This window comes from Leptonotus elevatus, chromosome 20 (assembly GCF_054856555.1).
Source record: "Leptonotus elevatus isolate MCC_2025b chromosome 20, RoL_Lele_1.0, whole genome shotgun sequence".
In the NCBI taxonomy this organism is placed as follows: domain Eukaryota; kingdom Metazoa; phylum Chordata; class Actinopteri; order Syngnathiformes; family Syngnathidae; genus Leptonotus; species Leptonotus elevatus.
Window position 1 is genome coordinate 10,220,226 of NC_141258.1, and position 26,604 is coordinate 10,246,829.

General features: G+C 38.0%; 4 protein-coding genes and 1 non-coding gene across 9 annotated transcripts; all 5 read right to left on the minus strand.

Moving 5' to 3' along the window:
• Positions 1-1,084: 1,084 nt before the first annotated feature.
• cbx7b (chromobox homolog 7b) lies at positions 1,085-6,271 on the minus strand. The gene is made up of 6 exons (XM_086063942.1): positions 6,009-6,271; positions 4,533-4,576; positions 4,315-4,380; positions 3,482-3,548; positions 2,235-2,613; positions 1,085-2,169 (listed from the first exon to the last, which is right to left on the minus strand). The coding sequence occupies exons 1-6, from the start codon at positions 6,075-6,077 to the stop codon at positions 1,967-1,969; spliced, it is 828 nt and encodes a 275-aa protein (XP_085920068.1). The 5' UTR covers positions 6,078-6,271; the 3' UTR covers positions 1,085-1,966.
• Positions 6,272-6,957: 686 nt separating this feature from the next.
• On the minus strand, positions 6,958-14,880 carry josd1 (Josephin domain containing 1). Of its 3 annotated transcripts, none has more exons than XM_086063597.1 (5): positions 14,712-14,880; positions 13,705-14,306; positions 13,493-13,621; positions 11,210-11,404; positions 6,958-8,538 (listed from the first exon to the last, which is right to left on the minus strand). In XM_086063597.1, exons 2-5 carry the CDS (start codon positions 14,013-14,015, stop codon positions 8,442-8,444), a joined length of 732 nt encoding a protein of 243 aa, XP_085919723.1. In that variant the 5' UTR covers positions 14,016-14,306; positions 14,712-14,880; the 3' UTR covers positions 6,958-8,441. The 3 variants fall into 3 exon arrangements, with proteins under 3 accessions (XP_085919723.1, XP_085919721.1, XP_085919722.1); XM_086063595.1 differs by having other exon boundaries at positions 6,958-8,599; XM_086063596.1 differs by lacking the exon at positions 14,712-14,880 and adding an exon at positions 14,552-14,679 and having other exon boundaries at positions 6,958-8,599.
• A 2,161-nt stretch (positions 14,881-17,041) lies between these two features.
• LOC147156988 (GTPase IMAP family member 4-like) lies at positions 17,042-20,998 on the minus strand. Of its 2 annotated transcripts, XM_086065253.1 has the most exons (8): positions 20,835-20,998; positions 20,660-20,731; positions 20,441-20,518; positions 20,144-20,194; positions 20,016-20,066; positions 19,884-19,934; positions 19,652-19,702; positions 17,042-18,247 (listed from the first exon to the last, which is right to left on the minus strand). In XM_086065253.1, exons 2-8 carry the CDS (start codon positions 20,697-20,699, stop codon positions 17,511-17,513), a joined length of 1,059 nt encoding a protein of 352 aa, XP_085921379.1. In that variant the 5' UTR covers positions 20,700-20,731; positions 20,835-20,998; the 3' UTR covers positions 17,042-17,510. The 2 variants fall into 2 exon arrangements, with proteins under 2 accessions (XP_085921379.1, XP_085921380.1); XM_086065254.1 differs by lacking the exon at positions 20,835-20,998 and having other exon boundaries at positions 20,660-20,805.
• A 158-nt stretch (positions 20,999-21,156) lies between these two features.
• Positions 21,157-25,742, minus strand: xrcc6 (X-ray repair cross complementing 6). Of its 2 annotated transcripts, none has more exons than XM_086065252.1 (13): positions 25,659-25,742; positions 25,288-25,369; positions 25,086-25,195; positions 24,874-25,015; positions 24,552-24,803; positions 24,204-24,390; positions 23,939-24,125; positions 23,686-23,854; positions 22,742-22,903; positions 21,894-22,023; positions 21,709-21,809; positions 21,520-21,636; positions 21,157-21,444 (listed from the first exon to the last, which is right to left on the minus strand). In XM_086065252.1, exons 2-13 carry the CDS (start codon positions 25,358-25,360, stop codon positions 21,248-21,250), a joined length of 1,827 nt encoding a protein of 608 aa, XP_085921378.1. In that variant the 5' UTR covers positions 25,361-25,369; positions 25,659-25,742; the 3' UTR covers positions 21,157-21,247. The 2 variants fall into 2 exon arrangements, with proteins under 2 accessions (XP_085921378.1, XP_085921377.1); XM_086065251.1 differs by having other exon boundaries at positions 21,157-21,447.
• Positions 25,743-26,191: 449 nt separating this feature from the next.
• trnaa-cgc (transfer RNA alanine (anticodon CGC)) lies at positions 26,192-26,263 on the minus strand. Its single transcript has one exon. It is a non-coding gene; the product is annotated as a tRNA-Ala (tRNA).
• Between the last annotated feature and the right edge of the window lie 341 nt (positions 26,264-26,604).

Here is a 26,604-nt window from a genome sequence, read left to right on the forward strand (position 1 = left end):
CCTTTTAGATTGCATATTCAAGTACTCCCAAGCTGCTGTACAGTATTGAAATTTGTTTTTCTTTCAAAGTTCGGTAAAAGGTGTTTGGAGGCCATGCCTCGATGCGCCTTTTTTCTCTCTCTCTCTCTCTCTCTCTCTCTCTCTCTCTCTCTTTCTCTCTCTCTCCTTTTTCCTCCTGTGTATTGTTTGGAGTAAAGAAGACATTTAGTCACACATGAACAATCCCACAAGCTGGATGTGAAAAATCGAGACGACGCCAGGCGGGTTCGATTTCGGTCGTGTGACCTAAAAGATTTCAAGTGGTTATTTAGCTTTTTACAAAGACAACACAGTCACATGATCACTATTTTTCATTCAATGGTTGCTGGGTATGGGGGGGGGGGGGGAACCAGGTGGCAATATATCTTGAGACTTATTTTATAAGAAAAGAAAAAACCAAGGAAAAACTGTCTTTTATATATAGATATATTATTTAATTTTATTTTTTTGGAAATAAAACTTGAAGCTACAAGAATTATTAGATAAAATTGTTTTGTTTTGTATTAAATATATGGTGATGCAAAACGACACTGCAGACAGTCGCCCTGGGAGTATATTAAACCATCCTCTTTTGAAGAAATGTTTCATGTACATGAATATAGATGTAAACATAGTCACTGTACAAACCCATGGCAACTGAACAAAAAATGTTTTGTTTATCTCATTTCCGCTCCAAACAAAAGAAGAGACTGGAAGTAAGACTATTTAAATATTTGTTAAGTATTCAAATGGAATCTTTGACCACTTATTGTTTTCTTGTTATAAAATTTTGGTGCTTGCTGAGAGAAAGCAAAAATAACTTGCTCCATTTTCATTAGTTTATTTTTTTTTTTAAGTTATTTTGGTGGTCTGACTGTTTTTTTTGCCAATAAATTAATTGTACAATAAAGTAAGTTTGTACTGTTTGGAATTATTTTGTCAAACTTGTGCATGATCACAATTAAAATAGTAATGCCAGTTTTAAGTCGTGAACAAACATTTTGCAATTGTAATTAATAGAAATGTCCTCAATCTTTCCCGGCCTCCCAAATGAAAATCAACAAAATGAAGATAACCACGAGCCACATTTATTCCATTATGACAAATGTTATCGACACGCTCAAGTTCAGGCAGCACGATATCATGTGCAGGTTAACATCACAAAGTGCAAATTAGGGGCGGAGTCACGGGTACCGACGATTCACAGGTACCGCCTCCTAAATAATAAATATACATTCAGTTTAATGTAGAAAAATAAACACTACAAACATGCTTCCCCTGCGTTAACATCATTTCTTGTAGTTGCATTCAAAAAAAAAAAAAGATGAAACGAGGCACTTGCATTCCCATCTGTTGATCATCCTCGCTTAATTTTGGAGCTTTTTCCCCATAATAAATGCTAACTTGATATCACAATGTGTTTTCAAATCTCATCACACTTTTGTTTCCAGCACAAGGCCTGCTTGTGCTACGCATTGCTACAATAATCGAGACTACAAAAATACATGGAGATTAGAACGCGTTTGCTAAACCGTGCATGAGCTGTTCGTGGTTTTTCATGTTTAATTACCGCGTTTTGAGTAATGAATCTACGTGGTTACTATGGTGCGAGAGCAGTAAAACACAGCTACTACTAACTAGCAGTTGGACGTACCAGTTCCGATTCGAATCATTCTGGCTGAAAATGTACTGTTTAAAATATTTGAAAGGCATCCATGTTAAGATGCTGACAAAGGTTTTCGCAGTGAACGGCAGGGTCATTCAAAAGTGCAAAAATGGAGAACGATGCTAAACATTCTCATCTACGCCTGCTTGTTAACGTCTCATTATCTTCATACCGTCGACAACATACACAAACGTGTAATCTTCTTTCCACTGAGGCCAAAATCAGTCTGCGCCATCCGCATTTCAGCGATTGATGATCTATTGCGAAACCTCGGCTGGCCGCTCATACCTCCAGCCCCCACGCTCGGAAAAAACCCTGGGCCACGCGCGCCTCTCGGAACGTCACGGTGAGAGCGTTGATGGTGACGTCGGTGACCGTCACCTCCGACGGCCCGACGGCGGGACTCCACGCCGTTTCGGTCACCTCGGCCTCCGCGAGCTCGTCTCGGCCAATGGCGGGGCTCCAAATGTCGGCCCTCGTCGGACCTACACCAAACAAGAATATTATTCCTCCGTAGTACGGATTTGGCCTCAACTATATGTAAGCATACCTGGACTCTTTTCTATCGTATCCTCAGACTCCTCCTCCTCATCTTCAACAATATCCTCGTCCACCTCCTCTTCTCCCAGGCTTTTCCAATCCTCTTCTGCAGATCTCGCCAGCCTGGAGTTAAGGTATCTTCTCTGTGGCCTCCTCTTGTACCGGGATGACCTCCTCCAGGCAACATACGACGGGTCCTCCTCTTCGTCCTCCTCCTCTTCGTCCTCCTCCTCTTCGTCCTCCTCCTCTTCTTCCTCTTCCTCTTCTTCCTCTTCCTCTTCTTCCTCCTCCTCCGGGGGTAAGGAGCGGGTCAGGGAGAGACGTAGGCGGGGTTTGGGCACATCTGCGGTCTTGTGAGCGCTGCGAAGGTCCATAGTATACACCGTGTTCTGAATCCAGACCAAGAAGAAAATCATTAGCACAGCTGACATCACGTGCGGATAGTCAAGGCAAGCTTGGTGCTTAACGGCTCGCTAGCAAGCGACTTTGGCTAGCGAGCTTGTGAGGCTAAATATGAGAAGCCATGCTAAATGCTAAGCTAACCTAAGATTCATTGTTGTCAAAATTAGAAAGTTGCTCCTCAAATGAAGTCATTGATTAGCAAAACTGCTCCTCAAAGAAAACTAAGTTATTTTGAGCCGTATACATCACTATAAAATATTTCTTGCCAGTTGAAAAAATGCATAACGAATTTGGCTAGCTAGCTGCTAGTGAGGCTAAATATGTTATCCTAAGTCAGTAATCATGGCATCTAAGCTACATTTCTGTCAAGTATCTTCACAAAGTGATGAGGAAAGACGGAGAAGCCATGCTAAATGCTAAGCTAACCTAAGATGAATTGTTGTCAAAATTAGAAAGTTGCTCCTCCAATGAAGTCATTGATTAGCAAAATTGCTCCACACACAAAAAAAAAGAAGTTATTTTAAGCCTTGTACATCACTATAAAATATTCCTTGCCAGTTTAAAAATGTATAACAAATTTGGTTAGCTAGGCTAAATATGTTGTCCTAAATCAGAAATCATGGTCTCTAAGCTACACTTCTGTCAAGTATTTTCACAAAGTAATGAGGAAAGACGGAGAAGCCATGCTAAATGCTAAGCTAACCTAAAATTCATTGTTGTCAAAATTAGAAAGTTGCTCCTCAAATGAAGTCATTGATTAGCAAAATTGCTCCTCAAAGAAAACAAAGTTATTTTGAGCCTCACTAGAAAATATGACTTGCCAGTTTCAAAAAGTACAAAAAAATTCAATTTCACCTCCAACAGGAGTCGTTTGGCCTTGGGTTTTTTCCTCCTGTGACCCAGGGTTCTGTCTCTCTGCTCTCTAAGAAAAGGCAAACACACTATTAAAAAATAAATACTGGAGATATCGTTGTACTAAAGCCACGACAAGTAAGTGCTTGTTTGTTGTTGTTTTTTAATGTAACAAAAATACAGTATTTTACTTATTGTTCTACATTTTAATGTCACTGCTCATTATTATTGAGAACTCATTCACTGCCATCAATTCATTAAAAAAATATATATATATATTAAAAATTAGCGGCGACAGGCAATTACAATTTTTATTTGTAATTAATCGCATGACTTCACTAGTTAACTCACGATTAATCACAAATGTTATATCTGTTCTAAATGTACAATAAAACAATTGTAGGTTTTCATACTCTTGTTAACAAAAGTAGGAAAAAATGTTTAACTAATAGAAATGGTTTAAATGAATTTTTGGCGTTTATAGCCGTAAATGGCAATGAATAAATACAATTTAAAAAAGGAAAAATTATTTAAAAATTAGGGGCGACAGGTAATTAAAATTTGTAATCATAATTAATCGCATGACTTACCTAGTTAGCTCACGATTAATCACAAATTTTATATCTGTTCTAAATGTACAATAAAAAAATTATAGGTTTTCATACTCTTGTTAACAAAAGTGGGAAAAAATGTTAAACTAATAGAAATAATTCAAATGAATTTTTGACGTCTTCAGCCGTCAATAGCAGTGAATGAGTTTTAAAAAGGATGTCAAATCCTCATTTTCTCAAAAGTGACACAAACAAATAGCTCCCACAAATTCCATCAAGTCGTACTTCTCTTCATATGCTTGGACTAAACGCTGGTCCAGAATGTGTTCCTCGGGTTCCCAAGTGCTGTACCTAGAAAGAAAAAAAATACACATTTTTTGTTTAGAAGTGTATTAAATCATTCCTACGCTCTCAGGACACTGTATTAGGAACACTGGTGCAATGTTCAAAAATTGAAATCACATATGTAAGCTGACATCACTGATCCAAATGTTGCCACTCACTTTGGAGGCCATCCTTTCCATTTCAACAGGTACTCCACGTTGCCCTGCGGAGACAGCAGCTTTTGAGAGCAGCCACAGACAAAAGCCACTCAGACGAACTGCTGCCAGATGACACTACGCGTTCGTTCGTCATCGGGTTTGCGGTAAATGGTGACATCATCACCAGGATTGGCTCGCGTGATGAAAACAGGAGCACTTTGAATGAATCTGGTTAATGAATAATCAATTATCTGATAAAAATACGTATAACAATACATTTATTTGTACTCTTTTTGGTTTTATTGATAAAATAAATAAAAGTGCTGCATGTAAATTTAGCATTTGACTATTACTGTATTATTATGTGTTGTCAAAGAGCGAACAACAAATAAAGCGATTATTTAAGTTACATTTCACGTAAATTTGTTTTACTATTTAAATTTTAGTATTAACTTAATCAATTCTTCAGTCAACTAAATAAATGCTGAATGCATTTGAAAATGTTTATTTTTACCACTTCTTCTTATTATTATTTATATGAATGAATGTAAAATGTTAAACTTACATACAGAACTACTTTTACTCTTTGTTTTGCTTTTTAACTATACATGGTCTTTAAAAAAAACGCCTTACTATATATACATTATTATATGCAATACATATTTTATCTGATTATTTAATAAAACAAATACAAAATGTAAAATGAATATGTCAAATTCTTTATTTTACTTTTTTTTGGTACAATAAATAAAGGAACCAAGTAAAAAAAGACGTAAAACGATTTTTCTATATCGAATGGAATTTAAGGAATTATCTAAAACTAAATTAAAGAACACAATTTTAATAAACATAGGTGAAATTATGCATTTTACTACTCATATCAATAAAAATGTTAAATGTATGTGTAAAATAGTTCATTTTACTTTCATTATTTACAATAACTACATAGACTAATGCGATAAAAGTGATTTCAAAATACAAAATGAACGACTATATTTTAATGAACCAATTATATAGCACACCAAAAAAAAAAAGCTAAATGAATGCAACAAATATTACAAGCCTTTTGATAAAGTGAATGCACGTTGAGTCTGGTTTATGGGTCACATTTCGTCTATTATAAAACCTGCACAAAGTTTATAGGAAGAACTTATAGGTTGTCAGAGCAATTATTGGATGTATGGAGAAATAAACCCAAGAGGGGATGTTTGGGATCGGACGCCAATTTTAGCAACATGTGACATGTTAATTTGGATCAGAACACAATTAGCAAGAAAACAACAACAGGCATACACAAAAAGCTTGTCTAACTGTTCGTATCCAGAAAATGGACATGCAATAAGCAGCTGCGCAACAACTCAACAGCATCCTCTTTAAAGTCAATTAGGTAACCAGCTTATGCTCTTAGTAGCATGCTTTTATATAACATTTACTCCACGTTTCTTGCGGCGTAATGACACGAAGGTGAAAAGGCAAATTATCTGCGTGAACTGTTACCTTCCGAACTCTTTTCTTCGTGATGGATTCCACGGCGAACACTTGCTCGCCGATAGCTGACAGCTCCATCAAGTGCGCGCCTCGGACCTGCCGGGGGTGGGTGGGAAAGTGGCGTCTTCACCCGCGGCCGCCGGGTTAGGGTGGCGACACTTTGAGGCCCATTGCGATGCCAGCAACTTGCCCACGCTGGACGGTTTCCGTTGGAAAAGAATCTGCGACACATCTGCACGCAGCACGGCGCAGCGCGACCCCGTCTCTCGCGGGGGCGCGCACTCTCGCATGCGCCCTCCGGTGGTCAGAATATGAACGTGCACGCCAAGACACTTCATTAGGAACATCGACTTATATTTAGCATCTACTTCGTAAATTTAAAGTTTTCAACATGCCACTTGTTGACATTTTTCTTTTTTCCTTTTTAAATATTCTATGTACCTGACATCTGATTATAACAATATGCGGTGCTTTTATTGTTAGCATTTGAACTACGTATGTTGAATTAAAAACAAAAACAACTTTCAAGTTTTGATGTACATTTTCCTTTCCTTTCCCCATAAAGAGGAATCCGAATCAAAAATAATTATTACAATCTGTTCTATGCGCCCCCACTAGGCCATTTTGTTACTTCCTGTCGACTGAAATAACATCATAGTGGTCACGTGACCTTCGCAAACTTACTTTTGTATTGTTTTTTCTTTCTTTTCACTTTGCTGGTTGCTCTTATTTTAGTATAGCTGGGATAATTGCTGCTGTGACTATAATTTTCCTCACGGGAATAATACAGTATCTATTTTTTATTCAGAGTTTTAGGGGGTCCTGACCAGGCAAGATACATTTCAGTTTTTTCAAGTACGCAAACGTACCGCTCCAGTTTTTCAACATTTCCTATCTAGATTTTTGGGGGGTGAACAAAAAAAATATTTGAGGCAAGTAATAAATAAGACAAGAAATACATCTTTCGGAGCAATGGCCCATTTAATACACTCGCACTGCAGCTTTGACATAAAGTGCAATTATAAGCATTTTGAAATTTATGCGGAAAAAACAAACAAAACAACAAATTACAAAGTATGATTTGTTTTAACTGGACACTATAATATGGACTGCTATGGCAAAGAAAGAAAAATGTTTTGTGAAACATCATATGGCATTGGATTTGGACAGAAAAACGTATCTTTGTATAAAAATGAAACTGTTGTAAATAACAAAAATCCTTGGCAGCGATAAGTGAAGACATCGTTGATGGATTGCTTCTCAAAATGAGTGCTTTGGAATACACACGTAAAACTGCCCACACAACTTTCATGTAAACAAGTTAAGGCCAGCATTGTCCCAAAAACAATACTTTGGAGCTACAAAAGCAAATCTCTCATAAGGCTTATTTCAAAATAATACAACCACGTGGTACTTTTTTTTTTTTTTGACAACCACTCCCTGCACATTATTAGACTAAATTACGACAAACATTCTGTGAGGTGACACATCAAAATTTGGGCTCTAATTATGTGAAGTATGGAAAAATTAAGTCACTCCCATCATCAAGTTATTTATGGACACGTGCGTGTCCTGAAGCTTTTGACTGTGACATAAAATAAATGGAAGAATTGAAGTCAAGGTAAAAAAATGGACATTTGTATTTCGTCATTGTTGAGCAGAAACCTCGTATGTCCAAATATGGTCAATGACATATTTTGCCCCAAATTGGTACTATTGATATAAGTGTTGAAAACAGTTTGAGAAAACAATATTAACTCTGTCTTAATTGTTATCCAGATCACAATCGATGATACGTGGCACAAACAAAAGAAATGTAAGTTGACGTCCAAAAAGTGCAAAAGGACTGTAAAGCTACGAGCAACGTCATCGCAAAAAAAAAGAAAAAAAAAGGAAGTTATATACGCTCTACACTGGATTGTTTTGTGCATGAAAGTGAAGTGTGCAAAGATGGTTCTGCCATTTTTGTAAAATGCTGTGATATACTGTATGAAAAATGCATTTCATCTTTTCTTTTTTTTTTATAATATATGCTTGATATCCATTTTAAGGTGAAACCTTAAAATGTTGCGTCTGCGCGGACTGTTACGGTCTTGCGGGACTCACCCTCGTCTGTGGCAGGCGTTTAGAAAAAGTGACCTCGGGACGAGACGAAGAGCGAGACGTGGTGAAGAAGGGCACGCTTTGGTGAAAGTGAAGGAAGGGCGAATAAATGTTCCCTCGGCAAAAGGAGAGACGACAGGACAACATTTTCGAGAGCAATCCCGGGACTTTGGACACGTGGACACGTAAACGAGCAGACCACAACGGACTGAAAAATAGTCAAAAGATATGTTGTATAAAAAACAAAACAAAAAGCAAAAAGAGCAGAAATTGAATAATATCTTCTCTGAAGTCAAGAACTGCCTTCTGTTCATCCTCCCTGGAAAGTGTTTGCTTTCTTTATGACAACAAAAAATCCACCAGTGAATAAATCTCAATCGATTGGCCGCCTCCTTCCTCAGCTGTGAGACCGCCACGTTTGTCGCGCTTCCACTTCCTCCGCCACGACCAACAGGAGTTCACAGTTCTTCCCTCGCAGCTGCTGGCGGAGGAACTTCCTTTTTTGACAAGAAAACAGAACAGCCGCAATTAAGAAAAACAAACTCACACCTGGGGGAAAATTACACATCAAAACACAAAGGCCAATTTATATTCTGAAAGCCTTTATCACGAGTCAATGTGCTTCACACAAGCAAAGAGGCTTACCAAAGTTACTAAAAGAATGTACATTGACAACAGAAGACCTTAACTCATTAACTGCCATTGACGGCTATAGACGTCAAAAATTCATTTGAACTATTTCTATTAGTTAAATTTTTCTCCCCCCCCACTTTTGTTAACAAGAGTATGAAAACCTAGAATTATTTTATTATTGTACTCTTAGAACAGATATAAAATGTGTGATTAATCATGAGTTAACTATTGAAGTCATGCGATTAATTACAATTACAAATTTTAATTGCCCGACGCGACTTAAAGATTATTAAAATTTAGGGGCGTTAGGCGATTAAAATTTTTTATCGTAATTAATCGCATGACTTCACTATTTAACTCACAATTAATCACAAATTTTATATCTGTTCTATATGTACAACAAAAAAATTATTGCAGGTTTTCCTACTCTTGTTAACAAAAGTTGAAAAATGTTAAACTAATAGAAATAGTTAAAATGAATTTTTGATAGTAGTGAATGAGTTAAAAAAAAATTAAGTAAATAAATAAAAGTAGATTTCTAAAATTACTAACAGACTGCACTGTAAAAAAAAATTATTAAAAAAAAAACTTAATCAAAGGTATGCGGAAAAAAATGCAAAGTTTTTAACCTAGATTTAAAAGCATTTACACTCATGGCTAATTTCTCTTCTGTTGGCAGCTTATTCTATTTGTGTGCAGCATAACAGCCAAATGCTGCTTCACCATGTTTGCGTTGAAACCTGGGCTCGACTAATTAAGCCGAGTCTGCAGAGCCCAACTGTTTATATTCAATCAGGATTTCTTCAATGAATTCAGGACCCAAACCATTCAGTGATTTAATAAAATAATAGAATTCTAAATAATTTTTAATAATAAAGGCCTCCTCTCTAATAAACAACTGGTACTCTCTGCAGTATTACACATTTTATATTTTAATTACACCTTAAATTATGATTGTGTTTGACAAAAATAGCCTCCATTTAGAATATGAGAAAGTTGTATTAGTTTAAAAAAAATAAAAATAAAGGCCTCGTCTCTAATGAATGCCAGGTACTCTAATTGTTCAATTAAATGTAAAATGCTAATGATTTATAGTATGAGTAAGCAGTATAGTTTTTAAAAGAATAAGAAAACAAAAAGAAACAAATAATATAAAGACCTCCTCTCTTTTATTATAAATATGTATATATGGAGAAATACCAACCATTTAGAATATGCTAAAGTAGTATTATTAAAAAAACAAAAATAAAGACCTCGTCTCTAATGAATGCCAGGTACTAGGGGAGTTAGAAAAAATCGATTCGGCAATATATCGCGATGTTACAGCACGCAATTCTCGAATCGATTCAATATGCGGCCGAATCGATTTTTAAACATACATTTTTTTGTGGGAATATTCAACAAAACGTCTTACTTAGGGTTAGGATTCACACATTAAGCATGGAAGAATGTTATATTAATGGAACATTAAGCCTTAATATTTTTATTTCAGTGCTGTTCAAACATCAAACAGACTGCAACCTGAATTTTCAGATCAATAAATACATTTCATACAAATCTTACAGTGTACATGTACAAGTTTACTGATGAGTATTTTCTAAATTGGAGTAAAAAAATCGCAATAAGCAATTTATAGAGTTGTATCGGGATTAATCGGTATCGAATCGAATTGTGACCTATGAATCGTGAGACGAATCGAATCGCCAGGTACTAGGCAATTCACACCCCTACCAGGTACATATTTTAATAGATGTAAAATGTTTTACCTCATGAGAAAATGATTAACTATTTAGAATATGAATTAATTATTATTAATGGCCTCCTTTCTAATAAACACCAATTAATACATAGTACATTTTTTAATTGTTCAATTAAATATAAAATGCTAATGATTTAGAGTATGAGTAAGCAGTACTGTTAAAAAAATAAAAAAATAATAATAATAAAGACCTCCTCTCTTTTATTATAATTATGTATTTATGGAAAAAAATATGCCTCGTCTCTCATATTTTACCATTATTTACGTATGAAAGAATGATTTAGCCTTTGGAATATGTAGTATGATTATTAAAAATAACAACAAAAAATAAAGGCCTCCTCCCTAATAAACAGCTGGGACTCTCTGCAGTATAATACATTTTATATTTTAATTACATCTTTTATTACAATTATGTATTTATAAAAAAAATATTAACCATTTAGAATATGATAAATTGGTATTATTTTTTTAAAGAAAAGAAAAAATAAAGACCTCGTCTCGAATGAATACCAGGTACTTTGCACTAAATACATATTTTTGTACAAAATCTTTTATCATTATTTACTCGTGAAAAAATGAATAACCCTTTAGAATATTAAGAATGATTATTAAAAACAACAGCAAAAAAAATAATGAATAAATAAGGACCTCCATCCACATGACATTTGGTACTCCCTGCAGTTGAACCTAGCGGGACATCCCGGGCGAGCCTCACCTGAGCTCATCTGGACTGCCGATGGGTTGAGGGCCACGCAGTTTGGAATCCAGGTTGTAGTAGACCCCCGCCACCTCTCGGACCCCGATCCAGTGCTGGCGCTTGAGCGGTAGCTGCAGAGGTCCCCAGCGCAAATTGGACGGAACGTTGAGAATGAAGCCGGTCACGTTGGACAGCTCGATGCTGCCGACGTCCCTGGATGCAAAAAAAAGAAGAAAAAAAGACAACATTTGTGTCTTTTTGTCCTCATGTTTCCTTTTTAGTTTCACTTTTGGAGAAAATATACCGTTAGCAATTTTGTTACTGAATTAAAAGCAGCAACCTAAAAGGCTCATCGTATCTAGTAAATAGCAACTATTCATATTATTATGGAGGTGCTTATTGATTTTAACATATTGATGTGATTTAATATAGTAATACACACAAAATATAAGATATAGCTTTTGTATTTGCCGTCATTTAGATTGTACCTAATGTTTTGGCCACATTTGTTGACTGTGTCCAAACAATGAAGCACCACTAAGTTAATTATTGTCACATCAGTCTGTTTTTTTCCCAACCAGACAAAGAACAATGCAGCTTTTCTGATAACGTTTTACTGAGAGAAGCACATCGATATTTGAAATCCTGATCTTTTTTTCTTTTCTTTTTTATCAAACTGATAAAACAAAAACGAAACAACAACTCCAGATTAGGGAATTTGAGGCCCAAAGGGGATCACCTCATATTCCCTTTTAGATTCTTGTAAAGTGACTGCAACAGATGGGAAGGACAAATGCAGTGTTGTCTTTGGGCCACTGCTAACTATGCAGTTTTTTTATGAACCTTTTCCACAGTCATTTTCACATGCTAAAACAGTTAGCAGTGATTTATTTGAGCTGCATTCCTAAGAGAAGTATTTTTTTTTTCACGCTGTCTTCTACACCACTCCAAATTTGACTAATTACAAATTTATTTTGTAATATTCTCTGATAATGCTCGTCAAAGAAATACTGTTACTTTAATATCATATTACTCAAGTTAGGGCTGTGCAATTAATTGAAATTCAATTACAATTTCAATTATTACACTCCACAATTACAAATTCGGCATAATTGTAAAAAAAAAAAAAAAAAGATTATTAATACTAATTTTGAATTGTTTACATTTATATATTTGCACCTTTTTTTAAATTATTTTAAAATGATAAAAAAATCGTGTTCGGTCCAAAAGGAATTTACATAATTATAGTGTTTCATGCGGAAGAGGATTAGAAACAGTGAAGAGAAGAAAAAAAGTTTCTGACTTTATTCTCAGAACTCTGACTTTAAACTGAATTCTCAGTTTAAAGTTGAAATTAATTCTGTGATTAAGTAAGAATTCTGAGTAAAGTGAGCATTTTCACTTTCAAGTGAAAATTCTGAGAATGAAGTGAGAATCCTGCTAAACTTTTTTTCTCTCTCTTAACTGGCCCGAATCCTCTTCCGTGGTTTCAAATAATTGTAATAATATTATATCTTAATATTTTTAAATGTTTAAACATTTTCTTGCTTTGTGCTAAAAAATAATCATTTGAACAATCGTGATGATTATTTTTGCCATAATTGAGCAGCTCTAACTCAAGTAAACGTAAAAAGTAGCCCACCAAATGAATGGAAAAAAAACATCTTAGCAGTAAGTAGTAACGAACTGGTGAGTAGTTACTACTTACTTCTGATTTATTACTTTTTCTAAAATTAGAGCATGAACGTCAAATAGGAAAAAATATCAAATAAGAATCTAGAAATTTAGCAAAACATTAACATATTTCTATAATATAAATTAAGGCAAATTCAGCCAATTAAATGCTGATGTTTACACTCAAAGCAAGTTTGAACGTCATATAAATTGTTTGTCACAATTTTGCATCCGTGTGTGTTTGCTGAGACTTGGTGTGCGGTCATGTGACTGCCTGACTCCATTTAATTGGCAAAATAGAGTCAAATGTCACTTGAGTTTATGTTAGATTGGTGAAACAAAGTCATGTGACGGCGCTTGAGGCACAATTCTCTCTGGCAAACCAAAACAAATATGTCGCGTAAGCAATGACAGATGAAGGATCATAAAAATGATTTTTTTTTTAAGAGGATAAGCGAAACACAAAATGGATCAATAATTATAACTACATTTATTCATTCATAGGAGAAGGGTCATGTTATCTTTTGCAAGTCTCCTTTAACTCATTCACTGCCAGCCCAGTTCAAATGGATTTTTGACGTTTATAGCCGTCAATGGCACTAAATGAGTTAATTCCGCTTAACCCACCTTCTTTTATCCCACCAAACTGCCTCAAAGCCCCGCATCTGCAAGGCGGCCATAATGACATTAACGTCATAGTTCCCGTTTCCCAGCATGCTCTTCTTGTGAGGCGTCACCAGCGTGCTGGGGGAAAGCCTGAACGCCATACAAGAGAGGAACACGTTAGGCGCATTTCGTGTGTAATGAGGAAAATATGAGTTGACAAATGTCCCCCCCACCTCTGGTAGATCTCCTGCAAGGTGTCCCTGCTGAAAGCCGACCCGTCCTGGAAGACGTTATTGAGCGCGTGCAGGGCGCACAGCTCCCGCCGCTGCTTCTCATGGTAAATGGCCGGACGCTCCGCCGAGGTCCGAGGGAGCTGCGGCGTCATGAGCATGAAGGGGGGAATATCCTGCTGCGGACCCTCCGCTCTCGCTTGCCCACCTCCACATTTCTGTTTGCCGACCTTCCAGGGCATGCAACCCAGCTCCTGAAGACCCCCCTTGCTCTTCCCCTTCCACTCGCCACCCGGACGCGGCGTGCTGCCCATCCCACGTGGTTCGTCACACAACCTTCAGGTAGCTACATCTGCATCATGACAACCGTCGCCATGGTAACCACTCAGCCGCTTGGACGAGAGGATCTTTTGTTTCTGGTTGATTGAACTAAAGGTGAGGCTTCACGATTTTCCTGTCGTGAAAGGTCTTTCCAAAATGGAAGATTACGCCTCGTCCACAGCGACGACCGTCTCCATCCTTTTGTGTTGCTTCTTCCAGCTTGTTATTTTTTTGTCCTTTGCTCCATCACCAGGCTGCCAAACTTCCACTATTGATGTGAGAAACTAAACAAGTAACATAAACACAAAAAAAAATCAGTTCGAGTTAGAAATCTTATAAAAGCAACAGTTTACGACTTTAATGACACTCCTATTATGAAGAGCACAAATCTCGATCCTCAGCAGCTTTGGAGGAAGCTGGCTGCTTAGTTAGCTAGCAACACAACAGCCTCGCAAAGACCCCCCCAACACACACACACAAATTAGTCTTCTCTCACACTGAAAATAGCTCATATACGTCTAAAACATACATGTCCAGATTGGAGCGAACCCGCAGCAATGAAAGATTGGCTTGTCTCGTGCCTGCGCGACGTGACAATGTTGTCTTGAGCAAACAACCCCTAGCGCCTCCTCTTTTTCTTCTTCTTTTTTTACGTGTAGAAACTTCTTTTTGGGGCGGCGACAACTTACCGAAACACTTACGTCCGCCGCCCCCCTTCCCCGCCGACTGTCGCACACAGCTTTGAGGGCTAAAAGCGGACTGTGTTGTTTTCCTCAAGGCAGTTGGCTCCTTTGTCTTTTGTCACTTTTCAACCAAGTGGCTCCTCTGTGGTGGCTGCGTCTGTGTGCGCGCATGCGCACTGGCGTCACTCCGGCTCCATGTTGCTGTGACTGCGTGCGTCACTCACAGCCGAGGGAGGAAAGAAAAGTGAGCGAGCAGGGCCAAACCACACCTTTCCACCTTATTGTTTCAATGTTGCGACTCAATCAAAGTCTTTTGTGTAGTCATTGTGCACCAAAAATACAAATGAAGTCATTTCTGAGAAAGCCAAACATTTGCGCTCTGAAACGGAATTGTGAATGCTTAGTGACATTATGGGTTGAGTGGTCAAAATATTTTTTGCTGAATTAAGCAAATGATTCATTGTATGGATGCAATAATATGTTGTAAACACGGCATTCTGGGCAGCCATTTTGCTACTTGCTGAATATGACATCACAGTTGCTCAGACTTGGATAACGGCCAATCACGGCTCACCTGTATTCTGCTTTTAGTCATGTGACAATCGCAAGCTGAGCCGTGATTGGTCGTTAGTACTAACTGTGATATAAGTAGTGGCAAAATGGCCGCCCCCTACTTTATCATTTATTTATATGATTTTGTATCATTTTCTTATTCTCTTTTCTTTTTTTTATATTATTGATTTTATTTTGTTTAGCTTTTATATGTTTTAACCTCCCTGGCGTGTTCTACGTCCTAGTTGTTTGTATTGTATAGTGTTTGTATTCAATCTTTACCCTTATTTTATACATTGCTTATTGTGTGAATAAAGAAACTGAACAAAAAAAAGGAGGAACTTAAAAATAAATGAATTTAAAACGGGTGGATTTTGCTACTTTATTCATATTTCACAAACGGAATTTAAATACCATGTTTAGGTTAGTGGGGTAGCATAGTTGATTATTATTGTAAATATTTTTTGGGGGGTTTGACTTTCCCTTTCAAGGAATTTCACTAAATGAACTGACCAGTCTGTTTGGTTTGAGAAATGTTTGAATGACAAATTTCCAATTCTATCTTGCTCATGAACAAAATGACCGTCACAGGGGGACTTTCCAAAAGTTGTGCCTGGCAAATGCATCAAGTGAGTGGGTAACCTTAAAGTGGCATTTCAGCTGTCTTTCCACGTAAAGTAATACCAACTCCAACCCTTCTCTTGTTTCCCACTGCACATAGCACGGCCTCTGTGTAGCTAATCATCATAGCAATGTGGTGTGAAACTGTTGGAATGTGATCTCCAACATGACGCATCTTTCCCACTCTCCGTCGCCCCATCCAGCTCTAAAGACAATGTCATGCAGGGAGTAAACATAAAAAGTCAGAGCATTTTGTGGGGATAACTTCTTGCAGATCATTTTAAAATGCAGAGATCCACATTTATCTTAAAAGGTGGGTAAAATCATTTAGATTACCACTTTGTCATATATAATACTCATTACTGTCTGTATACGAAACCAGTGTGTTTTGGGTGTACATATACCGTATATGAGGGGTGACTATATATGGAGGGCCACATATTGCCCTCTTTATTCTTTAACGTGGCCTATCAATCATTTACATTATTCAAAGTCCTACGTTGATTAATTAATTTAGCTGCTTCTCTCCAAAATTGGTTAACTAAAATATATATATGATTTTCTAATTTAGTTTTACTGATTCATCTCAATAAATATTACGTTTATTGATTTATTGTAAACAAACAAAAAACAATAATTTAAATAAAAAACATATTTAACAATTGAAAAAAAATATTGTAGTTAAATTGTACATAAATTAATTAAAGGTGATGTGCTAAAATCAATTTGTAAACGAAGAGACCATATCATCAAATGTAACTATTAATTTAAATAATTTGATTTGACATTTAGATTTAGTAATTTAAATAACATACATCATTTAACAATTATAAAAATAGGATAACTAATTGTAATTAAATTGTACATAATTGAATTAAATGTGATGTGCTAAAATCAATTTGTAAACAAAATTAAGACCATACCTAAACATCAAATGTAACTAATTAATTTCTTAATTTAAATAATTTGATTTGATATTTTTGATGTATTAATTTCAATAAAATACATAAATTACTTAACAATTATAAAAAAAAAATAGGATAACTAATTGTTCAATTGTACATAATCGAATTAAATGTGATGTGCTAAAAAAGGGAAAACCATACCTAAACAAAATTTAACTTTTATTGATTTATACATAATATAATTAAATGTGAAAAAATGCATTACAATTATTTAAAGAAAATAAAAAATGAATACAGCATACATACAGATGTTTTATACCACTTTTCTTCAGACCGATAGATAAAAACATTAAATTACATACATTTGAAGACCTATTTATCCAGAAATATAGCGTATTTCCTTAAAATTGCACGAAATTAATGGCAATTCTCCATTCTTATTTCTAGTTTCTGATCGTAAAATGGCCCACAAGAGGGCAGCCGATACTGGCATCAACCGCCGTCGCGAGGTTTGAATGTGCATGTGCATATGAATAATGCAGTCATTTTTCCTTATTTTACGTTTTATTTTGTCTTAACCTCATCAATAAATATGGTAAAAGTGAGCCCACCCCTGCTGTGAATGATTGTGTGTACGTTCATAAAAACCTCCCTACAGAGTTAATATATTAGCACTGGCACTTAAAGTCAAACTGAATAATTTCATAGCCACGCTGTTCATTATCATCTACTTGTGTTCCATTTTTTTGCCCAGTGCAGAGGTCATGTCAGCCAGCAGCTGCTCTCGGATGCGTTCATCCCTCCTCTGCAGCTCATGGACAAAATGTCCCCTGAGCACCTTCAGCTCTAAGATCCGCCCCACCAGCACCCTGCGTGCCACCTTCTGCTCATCCGTGGACCGATCCGGCCTGGTGTCCATCAGCTCAGGCCTCTGACCGCACAGAGACGTCAGTCTGTTCACGCCGCCGGCATCCTCATTCAGCATCCGCTCCAAAGTGTCACGTCGACCCAAGCGGTCGGCATGGGTGAGCACTGGGATAATGTGCCCTCCGATGCCATCTCCAAATAATTCCAGCGTAGCTTGGATCAACGGCATAGCGTCCTGGTGCGCCTCCTTGCTGGAGCGTGGCGCCTGCATCACTAGCAGGATGGCGTGAGGACCAGGAGCAGCTAGCTGAACGCACCTCAGAGCTTCTTTGGCTCGAATACTTCTCCCCAACGATGTACCCAATAGATCCGGCGTGTCGATCACGGTAAGTTCTCTACCATCCACCACGGCCCTTCTTATGGTGCTCTCTACCAGAGGTTCCTCCGGTTCTTCTGCCCAGTAGTTCAGCATGGTGTTGACCACGGATGTACGTCCTCCACCAGCAGGGCCCACGACGATCAGTCTGAGGCCTGCTTTTAAGGGACTGGAGAGATTCACTCTCATGTTCACATTCTCCAAATACTCTTCGCTGGATTCTGTAAGGGTCACAACACCAGCATTTTTTATTAAAAATTTTTTTAGATCAAGAAAAATGTGAATCAGATTTAGTCATAACAACAAATGTGGTGCTGTATGTCTGCCTAGTGAGTGACATCAGGAACTTGACTAGTTAGCCTGTGTTTGAGAGTCTGTGCATGAGTGTTTGTTCACAAAATGGCTGAAAGTACCTTATAGTTTCATAATAAATACTTATTTTAAACCAACAGCGCATTATGTTGACAATTCCGATTCCAAACATCCGGGCATTTCTTAAATTTTCGCAATGCAACATTTAAATTTCCACGGCGTATTGTGTTGCTTTTGCTTTTACATATTGTTATAGTTGTCAAACAACATATTTATCATATTTTCAAATAATAATAATAAATCCTCACAAATCAAATTACAACGATCCAAAGTCCAATGCTTTTAAATGAGCGGAGAGTTTAAATGTTGCATTCAGGGAAAGTGGGAAATCGGAGTTTCTATGTCATTTCCGACCTGAAAGCGTTCGAGGCAAATGAAAATACAAGACATGTTCACGCGATACAACGTGATTTGGAATGACTGCGTTTACCAGAACAGCAAATAATTTAACGGAATTAGCGACCTTTTATGTTTACATTTGCTTAAACGCTTTGAGGGTGGAACTTGGAACTCTTAAGAGTTGGATAAAAATCGGGTTTCAAACTCTCCTCGAATGCAGCATAGGACCGCCATTTTGACTTGTGACGCCCCCCTGCCCTTATTCACACAAAGTAATTTACAAAACTCTTGATGGGAGATAACACTTGTGTTTGAACATTAGTACAACGACCATAACAAACAAAAAAGGAAAACACAACAAAAAAAAATAGCAAGACAGTTTTACATTTCCAACGTCACGTGTGACGTACGTTTGTCGAAAAGATTCACTGCACTATGAAGCTTCTGCTCACGTTCTACAACTTTACTTTAAAATGTTTTATTTTATTATGGAAAGCAAACAAAGGATGTATATTTTATTATAAATTTGTTGATTGTCTTAGCAAAATTCTATCTCCATAAATACAAATACTGCAACCAAAAACCAAACTTTAAACACTTTCATAATGATACAATTTCTTATATAAAATTGATTACTAGCTTTTGTACAACTTATAAACTCTTTGAATGCACGTAACCTATGTATGTACGCCCTGGCATGTGTGTGTTCAATTGTATACAACTTTCTTTGTATACTTGTTATTTTGAAAATGGTTAATAATATATATTTTTTAAACTACGCACCACAGCGTCATCTGCTGGATTTAAAGGGACACTGAATATAACAAAAAATATATATTTCTTGTATACTATTGTATTTGCTGCATTGAAATGTAGATAAAGAAAAAAAAGTCAGATTACGGAGAAGAACTGACCTGTGGTGGCTCTGACGACAGGAAGCATCCAGTGGAATTTGGAAGAAAATGCTGAAGGGGGGGTTATTTTGGTTATTACATATTGTTAATGTTTGCTAGGTGGCGAGAGCACACAAAAATGTCAAGTGATTTCTTTATCCTGGCATTATTAGTATTAATAATGTGCTTCATTTCTCAGTCAATAATACAGTAATTAGAGACTATGACCAAAAAAAGTAGGAAGAGCGATTACATTCGATAGACTTCCAAACTCGAGACAGCCATCGACACAGATTCTGGATTCCTATAAGATAAAATGCAGAGGACAAGTCATTTATTTATGTTGCCGATCGCCACAATACAAATTGATTTGCTATTGTTGTACCTCGGAGGGTCCCCACGATGCGACTCACCCAGCCCCAAAGAGCTGACAAACCTGAGCAACACGGACACAAGAGTTCGGAATGTGGTAATAAAGGTCGAACACAACACGGTCAGCTTGGGTAAACTCACCAGTTAAAGAGCAGAAGAGACGAATTGGCCATCGGATTATTGCAGGAAGTGCTGTAGAAGGACAAGACAGGTTGCTGACAACTTGGCTTCACCTTCCTAAATGTACTTAATTTTAAATTTTAACAGAAGCACCCAAATTTCACAACTTAGTATTACATTGATTATTGCAAATGTAATCAGTTTGTAGCCCTCCTATCTGTACGGTTAAGATAACATGACACGTGACAGCCAATGTGATTTATTTGGCAGGGATTCTTTTTGTCTTTCCAAAGAAGTTAACGTCATTGTATGACTGACTCTGTGAGAATCTGTACAGAAGATACCCCACCACGGTGTAGGTTCCCATCTGGACATTGCTACCGCTCAGCCACCAGCCTAAAAAGTCAAGTAAAAGAAAAATGTATACAATTAGCACACATTTTCTTAATTATTCTAAAAGACAGACCAAATCCGCAATTCCTTCTGTTGTCGCTGTTTACAATGCACCAGTAAAACATATTAGCGTCTGATTTGTACCTGCATCCTCAGTGTCGTTGGTTTCGCATTTACAATCCATTTCTCAAGATTTGCGCGCGACGCAACTCGAGTCTATGAAAAGCACACCGAGCCGTGAAGTTAAACATTCAAAAAACAACAAAAAAAAAACAGATCCAAACGGTGCAGACGAGTTTTTGAAAAGTGTTTTTTTTACCTCAAGAACGCTTGAGCTCCTCCTTCCTTTGAGTCGATCAAACTTTGATCACACTTTTGACTGTGATCTTTGCCCCCCCCGATGAACACGCGCGCACACGCAGCTTATGTTAATGCGTTGGGGTTCAACAATGCGGCGGTCTGTTGCTCACACTGCTGCCTTTCTTTCGCGGAACACACCTTTGCGGGACAAGTAGAACTGGAAATGTTGCAATTATAGGTTTTGCGCTGCAGTTCCAATAAACAAACAAGATGTGGCGTTGTACAAAGTTTTATTTTGGGAAACGGTGTCATCGTGAAGTCATACAGATCACACGCAAAGCTTAGATTTATTTATTTTTTTATTGCAAAAATTAATTCCATACAACTGCAATCAAGCGTGACCGAGCCATTAAAAATGTAGCCACTAAAGTCTCATGCGGCCAATTTATCAATCAGCGCATCCATCAGGTCCTGCTTCTTGGTCCCCGTGGTCCGAATGGCAAATTGCTTGCAGGCCTCCTTGAGCATCGGGACCGTCATTTTCCCCAGAGTGCCTTTCTGTATGTGGGCTCTCAGCTCATCTTCCGATGCCTCCACTTTGGGCTTCTTCTCCGCTGCGCCGCCAGCTTCTGCTTTAAGTCACGAGAATCGACAATAAAAAATAAAAATAAAAAAGACACACTCAAGATGACATCATCGCTGACCTGCTTTGCGTTTGGCGGCCGGTTTGCTGTCCGGGTTGTAGTCTGCAGGGTAGGCGAGATCTTTAAACTCCTGGACCAGAGGACCCAGACGCTGGTCAATCTGGTCTACCTTTGGCACTGGAACAGACCACAGTGGAAACGAGATGACGGCATGACAGACTTGACGGATTTGGCGTGGCTTCGTCTTACTGATGAGGTCCTCGATGTCTTCCGGAACCTCCATATCCAGGGCCAAGGCCTCCAGGTTCCTGTAGTGCTGCTGGATGACGGGATTCTCAAATGCCTCACTCCTGAATGACGTTGTGAAAAATGTGAACTGCACTGCATCACGCAGATTATTATTATTATTTTTTTACATTTGACCTTTCCCCTACCTGTACTTAAAGCGCAGCTTCTGAACTATCTCCCTCATCTTGTCCACCTGCATTGGTGAAGCACACGGAGTCTGTGCGGGATCCAGATTCCGCAAATCATCAGCATACGGCAGGTAGATGACATTAAAACCTGTTGAAGTAAGATAAACGGCTACCTTAGCATCACATTCCCCTTAACTCATTCGCTGCCATTGACGGCTATAGACGTCAAAAATTCATTTGAACTATTTCTATTAGTTAAACGTTTTTTCCCACTTTCGTTAACAAGAGTATGAAAACCTAGAAAGAAATTATTGTACATTTAGAACAGATATTAAATTTGTGATTAATCGTGAGTTAACTATTGAAGTCATGCAATTAATTACAATTTTAAAATGTAATCGCCTGACGCGATAAAAAAAAAAAGAGAGAAAAAAGATTATTAAAAATTAGGGGCGTCAGGCGATTAATTTTTTTTATCGTAATTAATCGCATGACTTCACTAGTTAACTTATGATTAATCACAAACGTTATGTCTGTTCTAAATGTACAATAAAAAAAAATCTAGGTTTTCATACTCTTGTTAACAAAAAATGTTAAACTAATAGAAATAGTTCAAATGAATTTTTGACGTCAATAGCCGTCAATGGCAGTGAATGAGTTAAGTTGAATAAACTCATAAATCACTGAAACTTAATATATTCCCTTAAGACTAACTTAATTCAATCGTGTGTTACCACTTAAAGCTATTTTTTTTTTTTTTTTAAAGTTGGTCAACCATTCAATTTATAATCTTAAATTGGTTCAACAATTCTCTTTTGAGAGTGCAGTCTAACGACCTGATACTTTTTGTATTTGCAGTGTCGTACCTGCAGGCTTGGTCTGTACCTTCCCCTTGTCTACTTCCTCTTGCTGAGGCACCAAGGCAACAAATCGAGGCGGGTTATTTCTGCGGGAAATGCATCGGCACAGAGCAAAGACATTCCTCTCAATGCATTTGGTCAACAGAGCCGAGAACAGGCAGGAGCTTCCTGGTGAGGAAAAGCAAATGTATAAATGATAAATGTAAATAGCCTGATTTATGAACGCATCTTCACATACAATAGAAATTAGAGCTGAACAATTCATCCAATTGAAATCAACATGGCAATGTAGTAGAACGCAATTTCCATTCAATCAATTAGCCGTGATTTGAGCAAGTTTAACTTGAAAGACCAGAGCTTAGCTTTTTCCCATAATGCCATGGGGGACTGACTTGCGCAAGTTCATGTATTATTATTATTTTGAAGCATTTGGCCTACATTATACTGATACATTCTTTTTAGCATTGCAATCAGATTATTTTTCAAAAACTAGAAATATGAAAACATTATTCCACTGTGATTGAAACAAAACTATTTCTTGTGAATGTCAATGACATTGAGATAGATTTATGACCAAATAATAAAAACAATGGAATGTGGGTTTTCCCCGAGCCGATCACATGATCGGAAATTGGGCTGATCATGATATTGACTAAAACAAGATCTTATTTTTAAATTGTTTTAATTTTGAAAGTCAAGAATAACATATTTTAGTTATTTACGTGATTTCAACCACTGCTGACTTAACAGCCAAACAGCCATATAAAAATGTATCAACTTAAAAAAAAAAAAATATTAAAAAATTGCGTTAAATCTAGTAACTTGGACTCTGGTGCAAAAAATGCCATTGGGACATCCCTTTAACGGAACATCTGCCGAGGGCTGAAAATGCATCAAAATATGCAATCATAATCATAAGAATACTGTGTTTGTTTGCCACTGGGTGTCACCTTTCACTTCGTCCTCCTCGGGACGGAGGAAGACAGCGGGACGAATGTGATGGTGCACTTTGAGCTTTTCCATCGCTTTGAATCCGATCAAAAACAAACTGGGATCATCAAACTTCTTGATGGCGTCCACCTCATCTTTCTCCATCACTATCTGTTTGTTGCCATACACCTGCACAACATGGAGGGGAGGGGGGGGCGTTAATATTCCTCTCAAAAACACTCATTTGTTGCTTTCAATCAGCTGTGTTCCTACCTGGGCTTTTTTGATCTCACTGGGCAGCAGCAGGCTTCCTGTTTGAGTATGGAAGGTGCGAGTTTTGCTGCGGACGGGCTCATTACTTTCCCTGTACAGCCTGATGGAGATTGGTTTCCGTGCGGCCACTGCAATGGCGTACATTCCCACTGCGACATTTACGCCCTCGCCCAGACACAGATTGAGCCTAAAAATAAGCAAAAAGCCTGAGAAGATGAGGAGAAAAGACGAAACGCAAAGTGTGCATTTGGAACCGAAACCCTACCTGGCCAATGTTCGCCTTTTCTGCTCTTTGGCTCGAACTCTCTTCTGGAGGTCTTCCAGTTTTTCACAAGGCTCGAGCTGCATCCCAAGTTCGCCCTCGTCCTCCGGCGGACTTACGACGTCACGGAAGAAGAGGGAAACGTCAAAGCCGCCTGGTTTCATCAAGTGCATTAGCTCTATGATGACGCCTAAAACAAAACAGGAGGGGAAAATGTTGGGGAAAAAAATCGACTATTTTTAAATAAAACAGATCATCCAATTCTACCCTCAATATGAAATTATGAATCCATAAAATATTAACAGTATTTTGTTGTTTTTCTTGCTCTCTGAAAGGCCATTATGCACCCACCAGTTTCTCTGAGGTCACTGGCTTGTGTGCGAGCCTGTCGATCTTTGACACTGTCGCCCCCGTGTGGCTGATCCCTGCAAGTGAAGATGAAGAGGCGCTTGTGCCCCAGACGGAGCTTGCAGTCCCGGTACAGGTTGGCACAGCACCACAGAGCGTCGCACAACGATGTTTCATCACTGCCCATCGTCTCTGCCGCCAACTGGGCGCCCTTTGCTCCCCGCAGTGCGTCCGCCTGCTGCACTCGCTTTGCGCCTGTGGAAATGACGTTGGTTACAACGCTGATATTGGTTCAAATGTTTACATTGCAGAAGGGATGTCTCACCAAGTTCGCTCAAACTGTGGTAGACGTAGACGTGCTTGAAAGAGTTGGTGGGGTCTTGGCTCTGCTTGGTGCCGTAGAAAACCAATGCGACAAGGTCTCCTGGACTGCTTATGATCTTTCTGGTGTACACGCTGCGCACCACCTGGAAGGAACAAAGCACTTTAGACGCTGAGGCAAGCAGGATAGAAACACACTGTGTGGATATTACTTACCTGCATGGTCATGTCAAAATTAGACGGCTCCCCATCTTCTCCTTTGATAAACATTTCCTTTGACGCATCCACCAAGAAAACTAAGCAGTCTCTCCCTGTGACTTTGTAATCTAAAGAGACAGAGTATGCCAAACACTTTAGTCACTTAGGATACAGTGTAAAAGTGAGGCACAAAAAAAAGGGACCAGAATTCACTTTTCACCTTCTGGTTGTTCGCCCTCCTCCTGTGCTTCACCGTCATCCTCATTCCGGAAGTAGGCGTTCCACTCTGCCATTGTTGATGTCTGACACATGTTAAAGAACGGCACAAAAATGTGACTAACATTTCTCCTTAAAATCTTAAGCACATTGGTCGTATAAGGGAATTTAGAACTAATAGAGAGATGATCACGTGACGGATCAAATCCATTCAAGCGAAGTATGCTAGCTTAGCTCTTGATTAGCCACTCATAGCTTCATTCGCATTTTGACGTGGTTGCAATGCAGACTTAATTAATCTACGGGTGTACGAAAACGATTCGGCTTGTTCACGTAAGTAGTTGTGTAGTTGTGTAAGAGAGTCAAGTCACTTACCAACTTCTTAGTAATGATTTGGAGTCCACACAGTCCAACTATCAATGGATTCGACTAGTTGTACATGGCGCCGGTGCGTCTTTGTCAATTGGTTAGATTTTGTCCAACCAAGAAATCGACCAATCATATTGCAATAGGCGGGGTCGTGTTCTCAGGGCGTGTTTCAGGAAGTCCCCCCGAGTAAATTGATTGAATTTTAAAGATGCTTAATTCGGTGTTCAATTTGTTTGAACAAACGGCAACAGCTTTACGAAAGAGGTGGCTCAACTTCCTCACAGGACCAAAGCAAACATACAAACATACATACACCAACCTTAATGAAGACAACTTTCCATGACGTCACCAAATCGTTATTACTAAAAATGAATATTATGAAATAAAAATGTTAGTGTGGTTAGCCGTACGTCATTGTGAGATTGTGTTGAGGGAAATTATAAACAGTACATCATGCTGTTTAGGCTGATGTATTGTCATAAATAACCACAAGGTGGCACTGTAATCCTAACATTAAAAAGGATTTTATATAGACACCATGGAGATGCTGGGGATTGAACCCAGGACATCGTACATGCGAAGCACACGCTCTACTACTGAGCTACATCCCCAGTATGTGGTTTTACACCACCTGGGTTTTCTTCCATTGTCCAAATGTATCTTCAGACAAGCCAATATATATATATTTTTAAATGTGAGTGCAGAGGGCGTGCTAGCCCTGTGATTGATGATCTGCATGTTCAGGCCAGACACCAACACAATCCTTAACATGTCCATCAAATGTGTTTCATTGAAAAGTCATAAAAGTAAGGACAAACTGCGTCCGGCTGACCACTGCCCTCACTCGACCCCAGTGCAAGTGGACTGTAACAGTGAAACTGTGAAAGTGTCCACAATTCATGTATCTGCGCCTTTATTTAAATATTGCCTATTGTCTTACTGGAAGTTTGTA